At 41.0% G+C, this 13,133-nt stretch overlaps 2 protein-coding genes across 6 annotated transcripts in view; both read left to right on the forward strand.

Annotated features, from left to right (window-relative positions):
• Positions 1-2,964, forward strand: part of IFT74 (intraflagellar transport 74) — a 69,036-nt gene extending 66,072 nt beyond the window's left edge. The window contains exons 21-22 of the transcript XR_007356587.2: positions 1,513-1,582; positions 2,947-2,964. The gene's annotated coding sequence lies outside the window, so the exon portion shown is untranslated. The remainder of the gene's footprint in view (positions 1-1,512; positions 1,583-2,946) is intronic.
• TEK (TEK receptor tyrosine kinase) overlaps positions 1,528-13,133 on the forward strand; it is an 89,424-nt gene continuing 77,818 nt past the window's right edge. For 3 of the 5 annotated variants that reach the window (XM_048849445.2, XM_048849447.2, XM_048849449.2), the window contains exon 1: positions 5,971-6,328. In XM_048849445.2, coding sequence (XP_048705402.1) covers positions 6,277-6,328 — 52 coding nt within the window. In that variant the 5' untranslated portion in view covers positions 5,971-6,276. Of the gene's footprint in view, positions 1,583-5,968; positions 6,329-13,133 lie in introns of those variants that run through there. The other 2 variants (XM_048849446.2, XM_048849448.2) reach the window with 2 other exon arrangements.

Genomic DNA, 13,133 nt, shown 5'->3' on the forward strand with positions numbered 1-13,133 from the left:
GCATGTCCATAAGGGTCTGGTACTAAATTCAAATCTACCTTTATGTGAGGCTTTCACAGTGAGAGCACACTAGGTAGCAGCAGATAAACAGACAATGGAATTGACATTTTAAACCTTTTCTGCTTTTCCAAAAGACAGGCCATAACGTTCTGGAGAAGTATGGGTAGCTCAGATGTAAAAATACCTGCTGCTCAAAGGCAACATGGGCTTTGAAGACTCCACCACTACTGTGGTACTGTAGCTGTGATTCTGGCCTGTGCCCATCCTGATTGACGGTGCATAGCAGTGAAGCTGATGGGCCTCCCTTTGGCAACTATTCTGTGCCTGTACCATGCATGGAGACGGGTCCAGAAGGTCTTGCCCTGTTCTTTCCTCAGTGTCTGTCCAATGCTGCATGCCCCTTGCTCTGGGGCTGTAATATTGTCTCCAGGGAAGCAATATTTCTGCTGCTGAAGGAAGGTCTTATTGGTCTTATTGCTGCTGCTCATGGTGAGCACATGGTTGTTTGTTTGTTTTGTTTTTAAATCAGCTACTTTCTCTCCTGGCTCTCCCAAGCTCAGGAAGACGATACATGTTGGCCTGATGAGCACTACCAACATAAACATGTAATCTTGGGAGACCAAGTACATCTGCACAAAACAAGTTCCTCTCCGAACGTTCCTGCAAACAAAAACTGCTCATACCAATGTTTGCAGAGAAGCAAACAAAAAAGGGTGCAAATGGGGTTGAATCAAAATGCATGCTAAAAGTTGCACATTGTTCAAGAATATATTTTCCTCCCTACTTACACAATCTGGCTGGATTTGGACCAGTGGCAAAGACATAGAAGGCCCCATACTGTTAGCATTCTGTTGGGGCAGATTTGGTATCTTTGTGTGAGCCTTTTGTTTAGTTCTAGTCACGTGTAACAATCATTCCAGTCAGAACACGGATTCTTTCTCATTTCTTCCTATTCTACCTGCCAGTGGTTATTAATCTAATAGCTTCTCAACTCATGTTTTTTAATGTTGGCATGCTTTGTTTTAAGGTCCATGAGATGGTTAATTTCCAGGTTAAAGTCCCTTTCAATAAACTTCTGTGGTAAAATGCCTAAGAATAAAAAGTCCAAGTAAATAGACCTTAATTTTAAGAGAGAGGTCTCGATGAGGCAGATGGAGAAGGAAAAATAATCTCTTAGTAGTTTGTGGGGGGAGGACATCAAGGTGACCCCTTTAAAACAACAAACTAGCAACAACAACAAAAAATACCACACACAAAATTGGAGATCCCTTTGTAAGAATCTGATATGAGTGGATTCCTTGGAAATACGTTTTTTTCTCGCTGATAAGCTGTCGGGGGGGAGGGTGGATGTTGCAATGGGTAGAAAAAGTTGGATTCAGAAATGAACAAATCAGAATGAACTTAATACAATACAGTCCAAAGATGATACTAGCCTTCTGCAGGCATTTCTCCTTAGATAGAGAGATGTACGTTCTCTGAAATAGCTTCCTTTCTCTTTCTTTCCCCATTTAGGCTTGTATGTGGATTTGGGACGTATGAAAGGACTGCCCTGGAGACAAGTGCTGTGTTATCCAGAGAACAGGTACAGTGACAGGTGTACAAGGTACTCAGCACAGTGCCAGATCAGACCTTCAATGAGTAATGTTATGTCAACGCCGGTTAATACGAGGGTTGTCTTAACATGTGTCATGAAAGGTTACGTTGTTCACTGATTTTAAACTAATTTTACAGCCTCACTTTACGCACACATGTATGGTGCTTGCTGATTAATAAATTAGACACAAATTACATGTAAATCAATAGCGATCCCCAGTTGAGCCTGGTTGAAAAGGGGGGCTGCCAGCCTGTTTAATACCTGTATTAAATTGCTTGTTTAAAATGTATATAATGCCTTTTGTCTGGCAAAAAAAAATTTCCCTGGAACCTAACCACCCCCATTTACATTAATTCTTATGTGGAAATTGGATTCGCTTAACGTTGTTTCACTTAAAGTCGCATTTTTCAGGAACATAACTACAATGTTAAGTGAGGAGTTACTGTACTAAGGTGGCAGTTTTATCTGTGAAATGTTTGGGAGCAGACAGACAATTTGGGGCAGAAGAAAGCTTTGTAATTTCTCAAAACAAGTTAGCATTTGGTTGTAACCCCATTTTAAAAGGTGTTCCCTCCTCAGGCTGAGGACCTAGGGCAAAATCTTCTCCCTACTTCCCAGCATAGGCGCCAACTTCCTCTCTACCCAGGGGGTGCTCGACCCCTGCCCCCACTCCACCCAAACCACCACCACCGCCTCTTTCTGCCCCCTCCCTCAAGAGCCCCTCATCCCCTGCTCTTCCCCCTCCCTCCCAGCACCTCCTGCACATGGTAGAAAAGCTGATTGCGGCGGGCAGGAGGTGCTGGGATGGAGGACAAGGAGTTGATCAGCGGGGTCGCCGGTGAGCAAGAGGTGCTGGGGGGGTGAGGGGGAGCTTGGCTGCCGGTGAGTACTAAGCACCCACAAATTTTTTTTGTGGGTGCTCCAGCCCTGGCAGCATAGCTGGGCAATGGCTACTACTTCAGCCAAATGGCTGGAATAGTGACCCCTAAGCTACCCTTTGCAATGGGTCAGGACAAACATATTAATAAAGTGGAAGATCTCCGATCTTGCCAGTAAACAATCTCCACCCTCAGCACGTCATCACACAGAGAATCCTATAAAAGCTTCATTTCCCACCCCTCGCCGCCCCTGCACAGATAAGCCACACTGGTTCTGCTGCAAGATAGCTTGTCACACCACAGAAGAGAGAGCAGGATTTTACTCCATGACTGGGAAACCATCCATAGGCCATATAGGCCAGATCTTGAAGCCAACAGAACTACTTTGACTTGCACCAGCTCAGGATCTGACCCTATAGGTTATGCTGGTATAAGAGGGAAAGAACAGACTTGCACCAAAGCAATTTCTTTTAGATTTTAGGTGGAAGACTGCTTAGTGAAAACAGCTTTCAACTGGAAGGACATGGCTATCCCACTCAGACTGAGATCTTTGATAAATCAGTTTAAAACGAGGGACAAGGTAACCTACTTCTACCAATATAGACATTTTTGAAAGCTAATGTGAGTAATAAATGAAATTTGGGGATAAAAAAACATGCAAAAGTTATTTTGATGCATCTATGGTGATAAACAATGGGGCAACATGTATAATGCAATGTCTTTAATGCCCTGATTCAGCAAAGCACTTGAGCACATGCTTACCTTTGATTTCAGTGGCACTTAAGCACATCAACAGACAGGATCTGTAAATGCTTCTCTAAATAGGGATGGACTTGAACTCAAGCACATGCATAAGTGCTCTGCTGAATCAGGACCGATATCTGCAGTTATTTCACAGAATAACTATTGTTGTATTTTAAAAACTTAAACTGAAATATACCAGATTTACAGGTCAGAATGTTAGCACTGGTATCTTGGTTAGATTCTAACTTGGCTAGTTACATTCTTCCCTGGCAGTTTCAGTTGGATACAATATTCTTTGCTTGCTGTTCTAAATTACCGCATAGTGTTGCTGTATGCTGTTAAATAGTTGACATGCTTCACCCCAGAGATGGTTACATTTCAGTGACAGAACGATCAGTGGGCATTACCTAATGCTTCAGAGGAAAGTGAATTACCTTTATAATGGACCTATCCAATTATGCATACTGTATTATAATCATGATCACCATACTTAGCCCTTATGTAGTACTTTATATCTACTAAGTGCCTTACAAATGGGGAGAGGATGGAATTCCCTCCTGATCTTGGCAATGATCAGTTTGTGCCCTGAAGAATGAGATTTGGTTATTTTAGCTTGAAATAAGCTACAGACCAATGGTAACTTCATTCAGGAGTCAGGACCTGGGTGAAATGGCTTAAAACACAGAGCACATTGACAAAGTAGACCAAAAAAAGAGAGATTATTATTTATATTATTACCATATCTCCTTGTAGCAATCATTATGGACCATGACCCCGCTGTGCTAGATGCTGTACATACAAAGAACAAAACATGGTCCATGCCCACAAAGAGTTTACAATGTAAGCATGAGCCAACAGATGACAGACAGGAGTACAAGGAAACACTGAGACAATAAATTAGGCAGTGTTCTTGCTAGTGATGGGTTCAATGCACAGCATTTTGACTTGCAACCAGACTTCAAAAACCCTAGCGTTTGAGGGTGTTTAGGGTTGGGATTTTGGTTCAGCTTATTTATTATAACAGAAGGGCCTTTTGTAAATAGTGGATCTGGATTCGGACTTCAGACATCCACAGAGTTTGGTGGGTTTGGGTTTTGGTGCAAGCCCATCGTTGATTTTTTCCTCTTTAATAAGGAACTTTATCCTCTAGAGCAGAATGAATTTTAATACAGGGTGGGCCAAACATAATCAGCTGTATCGGGGATTTGGGGTATAGGCCAGTGTAAGGTGCTGTTAGTATTAGCTTATGAACTACTGGTTGGTGAAGGAAGTGAGCTGATTCTATTGCATTTTGTAATGTTAAATAATCGGCAGGTGCTCAGAGATTGGCCTGTGCACTTTTTATTATTCTAAATAAAAAGAAAATAAATAATTAAACAAATAACTTCCTGTATAATGAGGATATTCAAACCAGGAATTCAAAGACTGGGGAGTGTTTGCTGGCTAGTCGGTACTTTTGTAAAGTCTGACAAACAACTGGAGTCTGTGTGTGAACAAAAGGGATGTACTTCAGGTTTGTGAGTAAAGGGAATGATGCAATGTACCTCTGTGTCCATGCAGCACTGAAGGACCCTCAAAGATGGACTTTAGTGGCACACAAGCCTTGTTCTGGGTCACTGCACACAGGGAGTTGCACCCTAGGTCTGTATTTATTGTTTTGATGGGGGAACATAAATGATTCTAGGGAAACAACTTCTGAGCCAGCCCGCTGCAAGCTAAACATGTGACGTGCGCAAATTCTGCCTACATTTCTAGACATCTGGGAACCTCTTGCAGAGCACATCCTGGGACCCAATCCTACTCCCATTGAAATCAATGGGAATTTTCCTAATGTCTTCAGATGGAAGCAGAATCAGCCCCGTAACTCACTTCCCAGAGGAGACTGAGAACTGATATCTCTGTTCTCCTTGAAGTGTCATTCTGGGTGTTTTTACCCATGAAAGCTTATGCTCAAATAAATCTGTTAGTCTTTAAGGTGCCACTGGACTCCTTGTTGATTCTGGGTGTTGGCAAGACTACAGTGTCTCCTAATACAATAACCTGGGTTTATTTCTAGTCAAGTGGTTGTAAATAGGATTGTTCTTTATTTGCAATTATATTGATTTGTCTGAGTGCCACCTCTCCACTTGTATGATTAATTTTCCTCTATTCATGTGGTTTTACATTCTAGGTTTTTATCTTGTTTATTCTTTGTGCTGTTAACTTTGCTCCCAGGCCCCTCGAGTGCTGTGGCATTTAGGTTCCACTGAAGTCAAAACAAATCTTGTTATGATTTATTATGACATCAAATTTTCTGAGTCTGTTTCCAGTCTTGGAATGAAAAAAAAAATAATTTCCAGTAACATACATGAAGTAATGGGGCGGTTTGCTAGAGAGCTCTGGGCTTTGGTCTGTATCGGATTTGACGTGTTGTTTTGTTAGGGTTCTCCTTAATGTTTGTATTGTAGATGCCTTGCAGTAAGCATCTTCTGAGTGGATTGATTAAATAAATAAATGAAAGACTATTGCCTCCTGAAAGCCCTCCACTGAAGTGCTGAAGCGTAAAGTGACCTCTGGAGCAATTAGCAGATCTGTAGTTTGAGCAGAGGGTGGGATGACAATTTCCACATGCTGTACATAGGTGGAGAGCTTGTTATTTGCACTATTCCGCCTATTGGAGGATGCCACTATTGTTCCTGACATTGCTGACCATGACCTGTTGCTGGTTCTCTGACAGCAATCCCCTGCCTCTCAAACAGCCCCAGATAAGTGTTATGATGTATTGCTGGATGGACAGGGTTTGCAGTGCCTCACGGTCCTGTTGATACAAAATGCCTTTAAGATCCTGCCTTTCCCATCCTAATCTACAAAGGAAACAGGAAAAAGGAACTTAAACTCCCTGTACTCAGACAGCAATGAGACTGTTGTAGCCTGCTCCAGCACTGCAATTTCTTGCCTCTGACTTGTAAACAAGAGTCCTCGTACCATGCAAGTGAAGAGTAACCAAGGTCTACCCCACTGAAAGGATAATCCCAACCCCATGAGCTGCTGTGGAAACTGGATGGATGTATTTCGGAAAGCATGGACTCTTTAGCACATTTAATTCTCTGTGGATTCAGCCTGATGATTTCAGGTAAGACTTTGCTTTAGTTACTAAGCTAGCATTGCCGAGGTGCCGTGGCTTTACTGTTTCTCGCGCAATGTACAGACAAAAGGGCCTGATCCTAAAATCCAAACTGCTGAGGTATCCTTCCTAGCATAATTCTCACATTGACTTCAGTGGGATTATTTACATAAGTAAGGATCTCTCATGTTGGGCGAAGGTAGCAGGATGATACTCTGATTCTTTGTCAGAGGGTGGCTGAATGCATTTGGGATCTGTAGCTAAATCCTTTTTAATCTAGCTGCTGTTTGTTCACACTTACAAATGCTACAGTGTGGATTCCTCTGCTGAGCCAGTTAACTCTTTCTCTGAGCCAGTTGTTTGGAAATGATCACCACATGGTTTTTTTGTAAAATCTGTTGTAAATGTTGACTCTTACTGTCCACCTCACAAATATAGAGGTGAAACACAAGCTAACTGGTAAAAATCTGATATGTGTTCTATCTAGTATTTATTTTTAGCTAGTCTCTTCCAGCTGCTGAGTCTAGAAACTAATTATTGAACATTGAAGCTTGAATAATATGCATTAAATACAGTGGATTGGTTCATTACAGACACTGTTTAAAAACACGTCTGACTCAACAATATTACTACCCGACATCATTTGCTTGTCTAAATAGTACAAATTGTAAGGTATGGATTTCCCATACCTGGTAAATGTATATTTATGATTTTATTAATGCAAAGTTTATTTCATAGCATTAAGAGCCTTAAGGGTCAGAGATGCTTTACTCAAATACGCATTTTTCTGATAGGTTTCAGAATAGCAGCCATGTTAGTCTGTATCCGCAAAAAGAAAAGGAGTACTTGTGGCACCTTAGAGACTAACAAATTTATCTGAGCATAAGCTTTCATGAGCTACAGTTCACTTCATCGGATATCTTCTTTGCATGTGGTTCTCTCTCAGCATTGAAGTATATGGTCACACCACTAGTGTCTCCCTCTGACCTGTTTCTAGGCAATCTCCTCAGTGTAAGATACAACGCATGAACTTGATAAACCTAGAGATGGGCCTCAAACCATCTTTTCTATTCATCCCTGAAAGTGTAGCTTCAGATCTAATTTTTCTGGCTCCAGGCCATCTCGAGATAAAATGGAATGTGCTATATAGCTGCAGACTGCTACAGTAAGAGACAGAAGGTAGTAACAAAAGAAAACAGAATTTTTCACTGCAGTATAACTTATTCTACAATCTCTTGTTCTTAATGGGTTACAAAAATGTTCAGAAGTACAATGAATGGTCAATAAAAGCGTTTGGGGTTTTGAGGGTTTTTTAAGTATCTGGAAAGGTCTGTGGCTATCTGCAGGCCAAAAAGTTTACATAAAATGTGGTGAGTGTGTGTATGTATTGTTATATAATTATTGCTGCATTAGGTTGTATATTTGTATTCCTCTTTTGTGATGTGGATTGCTTGCTTGTTGTAGATGTATAGTGATGTATAGCTTCACAGATTAGCAATAAACATGGACAGTGTGCTCATTTGAGTTCGGCATTGAAGAGCTGCCGGTCACAGCCCTTTCCACAGGACTTGACCAGTTAGGTGTGTATTGTAGTCACACCCATCTCAATAGATCTGTCAGCTTTCCCGCTTTTGTTCAAGTGTGATATCATGTTTCCTGGGGCCAGTGGTGGAAGACAATGCTAATCCCCTTTCCTCTAGATATAACAGGCGGAGTTCAGGAAAGCAGTATTGACATTCCCTAAGCAGGGGAGACATTAAAGTCAATGCAACTGGCAGACTGTGAACTGACTTAACCTTGTCCCAAATAGTTGTGGGCTTTTGTGGGTGTGCTGCTGGGTAGGCGCAAAACTACTCCACCCTTGTTCCAAGGTGGGGACCATCCCTCTGGGCTTGACTCCTGGTTACATTAAATGCCCTGTAATTTCCTTTACTTCATCATCATCAACAGCCAAAAGACTTGATTCCCAAAGATGCTGTTGAAGTGAGATATAATATAATGAATGCCTCTCTCCAACAGTACACAATCCAAAGTACATCTCCATTGCACTGCAAAAGGGACAGGTTTAATGCTAGTGATAAACCTGAAGCAAAACCAGGAATGTGAACACTCTTGCCTTCTGTGGAGGTTCTGTTCTATGCTTTGCATGTGGCCCTTAGCATCATGATGGGCTAAACCAAAGCCCTGGATCAAAACCCCCCTGACATTTATGGATGTTTGGATTCAATTCCCAATGTCATGGCTTGAGCCCATCTCAGTTTAATTCAGAATGGGAACAGTTTTCACTGCTCTCATCTTCATTTTAAAGGACCGAGGAGGGGTGTAATTAGGAATAAACATTATAACTTGTTCTTAGGCCTGTTAACAGGATTCTGAACCAGACTGGGAACTTATTTACAGTCTCTCACACTGGGCTTCAGCAATGTTAGTGTCTGAGCCTCATTTTAACAGCTGTGAGCCTGGAAAAGTCAACAGCAATTAAAAACAAGTTCTAATACATTTTGCCAACTATTGTGGGTGGGAAGCTTATGCATTTTCAGACTACTAGCATGAGCAACATGTGTGAAGATTTGCTTTCTGCCAAGCATGAGACAATCCAGAGGGTTCCTAAAACTACTAGGGTTATTTTTGTTGATGTTTATTTCAATCCATATATGATGAAAAATGACCTTCAAAGGCTTTGAGCAAAAGCATCTTTACAGCATAACTATAATTCAGAGAGAGAGAGAGAGTGTGTGTGTGTATAAAGCTAAACAAATATAATCAAAACTGTATTACAAACCATATTGTACCAGGGTTTCTGGTCCCTCCTCCCCGGGAGTGGGTGAGTTAGGGTGTCTAACAATTCTTTCTGTCTGCAGCACTTAGATTAGTTACAGCAGATGGTGGCACAGTGTCCTGGTTCTTTTCTAGTGGCTCCAGCGGTTTCTTCAAAATGTAAACTTTGCCAAAGTGCGCAGAATTTAAACTCTTTGTCAAAGCTAATCCAGAAGTTATGGCTTTGATGCAGAAATCATGGGGTAAAATGCTGTGACCTTCTGGAAAGCAGTACTTTTGTACAATAGGTCAATCTAGATGATTGTAATGGTCTCTTCTGGCTGTAAAATCTATGAATCTATGGCTTTGGGTTTTTTATTAAGTTTGTAGGTATTTGTGTGCAAAGAAAACCTTGCAAATGTGATGTGCTGCACAACTGTCTGACCCTGCAAATAGGCAGTTTGAAACAACAGCCCTACCACAGGCTGCACTCAGCCCACAACCTAAGGGTGGCTCTGTGTCACCTTGGTAGCTATACAGTGCCGCTATGTGCCTACGGTCGGTGTAAGTTAGAGTTATTCTGATAAGAGGAGTTCCCGCAGCTAAGAATAGCTAGAGCATGGAGGCATTGGGCCAGGCCTGAACCCATCAAATCCATAAGAGTGAAGTGAAATCCCATGATAATCCGAATGAGACAGACATATTGTGTCATGAGTAGAGCTAGTCAGAATATTGTAACTGAAATTACATTTTGGTAAAATTGTTGATTCATTGAAGTTGAAACATATTGCAGGGATGTATCAGTCGCCATGACGTTTTCTTCGGGAAAGTTTGGGTCAAAGAAAGAGCGAGACTGATTATAGCTTGGTGATTAGGGCCTGAGATGTGGAATATTCAAGTTCCTCCTCTGCTTGATTTATAGTGGTCTGGGATGAAAAACTCTGCTCTGAATCAAGTAGAGCAGGGACTTGAATTTGGGTCTGCCAGGCCCGTGCCCTACCCACACACAAAAGAATTTCATTGTGATTCACTGTGATTACAATGAAGCTCACTGGAAAGTGACAGGCTGGAGTGCAGGATCTGCAATGAATCAGTTAAAACACGTGTAACTGTTCAAGTATACATTTGTGATACCCATCCTCCAGTTAAGTCTGATAAATCTGTCCCAAACTCAGCAAATACATTAACATTTGCAAGATAAGGGTCAAACACAGAGAAAAGAGCAAGCTCACCAAAAAGGGCTGTATAATTCACCAACATATTTGCAAATCTGTTTTTTCATTATCCACTCAGCTCTAGTTAATGACCAAAGCTTACATTTTAAAAACTGAAATAATTTCAACCATGGGTTTTCTTTTTCACCATGTATTCTGTTTGTTTACTTTTTGCATTTTATTTAGCCTGGAGGGTGAAATTACACTGGGTCAATTTCAGTTTCAGTTTCCAGCAAGTCTCTCTCTCTGGTTCTCATGTGCCAGCAGAATGCAGTTGTGTTCGCGTTTCTGACAATGAAAACCAGTGTGTGCATCTGAAACAACTGTTTTCCTAGGCTTTTCTCTTTTCATGTTGTGGAAACATTTGTATTCTCTCTAGGTTGTGTACTCCCACCCTTTATTTTTAGAAAACTGAAATGTGGGACCTGAGTCTCAATTTATACCAGTGTTTCTTTGAAAATCAATTTAGATTAGTTTTTCCATCAGCTTAAGAGATCACACAGATGACCAATAAAATAGACTAAAGTGTATTGGAAGCCAAGGGATTGATTCTCCTCTTATGTCAGTTTTAGATGAGGATAATAACTGGATTAACTTTATGGGAGCTCCTCCTAAATTACACCAGAGCAAATGGGATGAGAATCAGACCCACTATGTACAAGTGACACATCATTTACCTTAACTTTCTTCATCGCTGGTTTCAAAATGAGACTGTCAGCAATGGCAAATTGCTGATCCACTTTTCACCACAAAGCAAATACTGTTTAATGGTTCAGGCTCCCATCCAAGTCCCTCCCTTACTATTGGTAGAAGAACTCATCTTCAACGAGGGTATCTTTATCATCACCACCATGTTAGCTTATAAAACCCAACAGAGGATAACACCAAGCTCCTCCTGTTTCAAGAACAAATCTTCAGTGTTGTGTTAGATATACGCAGTCCCACAGAATCTGGGCAACAGCAGTATATGAGATCCATGCTTTACACAGAGCAGACACATAATTGTCTTGGGCTAGGTGAATGAATAAGAAGAAAGCAGAACAGGGGAATCAATTGATGTCTATATTTTAAATTCTAAGTTCTTAAATCAGTGGGACTCTTTCCATTGACTATAGTCAGGCTTCAAGTTTTGTTCCTTACTGCTATTTATCAGCGAAAGCTTTAATTTTATTATTTCTGGCTGTTAAGTGGCAGAGACGGGCTTGAACAATAACGTATTTACAATGATGTATCAGCTTTGTCTTTCTGCTGCGGCTGAGCTTTCAAGGGGGTAGTTAATTTGGTGGGCGGCAGTTTGGTCTTCAGGTTACTGCACTGGATGGGGACTCTGAAGACATGGGTTCCCATCCTGGCTATATCAATGGCTTGCTGAATGACCTTGGACAAGGCATTTTGCCTCGGTTTACCCCTCTCTGCAGTGGAGATGATGACTTTTATTTACCTTTGTGAAGTGCTTTGAGATCATTTGATCAAAAGAGCCAGTGATTATTGCCTAGAGCTAGGACAAGAAGTCACGCACTTAATCTGCAGCAAGGGAGATTTAGATTAGACAGTAGAAAGTTTTTCCTAACTATAAGGGTAGTTCAGCACGGGAATAGTCTTCTAAGGGAGGTTGTGAAATCCCTGTCATTGGAGGTTTTTAAGAACAGGTTGGACAAACACCTGCCAGGGATGGCCTACATTTGCTTGGTCCTGCCTCAGTACCGGGGGATGGATGTGATAATAACTCGACGTCCCTTCCAGCCCTGCATTTCTATGTTTATTATTATGAACGGAACTCAGATGCAAGAATTTGACTACATTTGGGAAAGTACCTGGTCATTGTTATCTTTTAGTCACCAAAAACATTTGGCATTTTTCATGGCATCAGTGGACTTTGGATTCCATAAGATGGACTCTGGACACTCGAGCCCATAACATTCAGCAAATACTTTAAATTAAAAATAAAAAAGAAGGGAGAACTGTTTATCATGAACCTGCGCTTATGGCCCAATTCCACAACCCTTATTTATGTCAGAAATTCTTACAATTCACTTCAACCACTCCCATTAGTTAAGGAGATCTGAAATTTTGAAATTGAAAATTTTGATAAAACTTTTCGTCAACATTTCAAATTTTGTCAACCATAGAATCATAGAAATGTAGGGCTGGAAGGGACCTTGAGAAGTCATCAAGTCCAGCCCCATCTGCTGAGGCAGGACCAAGTTAAACAGTCCATCCCTGACAGGCATTTGTGTAACCTATCAATAACACTCCCCTCCCTCCCAAAAATAACAGGATGGTGTCCCTTTCCTCTGTTTGCCAGAAACTGGAAATGGGCAACAGGGAATGGAGCACATGATGGTTGCCTATTCTGTTCATTCCCTCTGGGGCACCTGGCATTGGCCACTGCCGGAAGACAGGATACTGGGCTAGATGGACCTTTGGTCTGACCCAGGATGGCCATTCTTATGTTCTTATGAATTTTTTGTGAAAATCTGGATCCATTTTTTAACCAGCTCTATTAGGAAAGATTGTTCTATTCTTATAAGTAAGTATGGCAGGATTAGGTCCATAATTGGTTCATTGCTTTGTGAGGCCCAATGAAATTATAACTGTAAATTTCAGTATTGATTAATTTAGTTCTGCACTTACAATAATAAATAAAATACTGTACTTCATTTTAAAGATTTGTTAGAGGAGCTGTCAGGTTTGATTACCTTCTTTAACAACATGGCCAAAATGATAGACTTCTTGGTTTCTAACTAGATTTCGTAGTACTACTAATAATATAAATTTGTTTAGAGCCACCAAAGTGCCAATATACTCTTTTCTGTACAATACACAAAAATAAAGATGGCCCA

Source organism: Caretta caretta, chromosome 5 (assembly GCF_965140235.1).
Source record: "Caretta caretta isolate rCarCar2 chromosome 5, rCarCar1.hap1, whole genome shotgun sequence".
Lineage (NCBI taxonomy): Eukaryota > Metazoa > Chordata > Testudines > Cheloniidae > Caretta > Caretta caretta.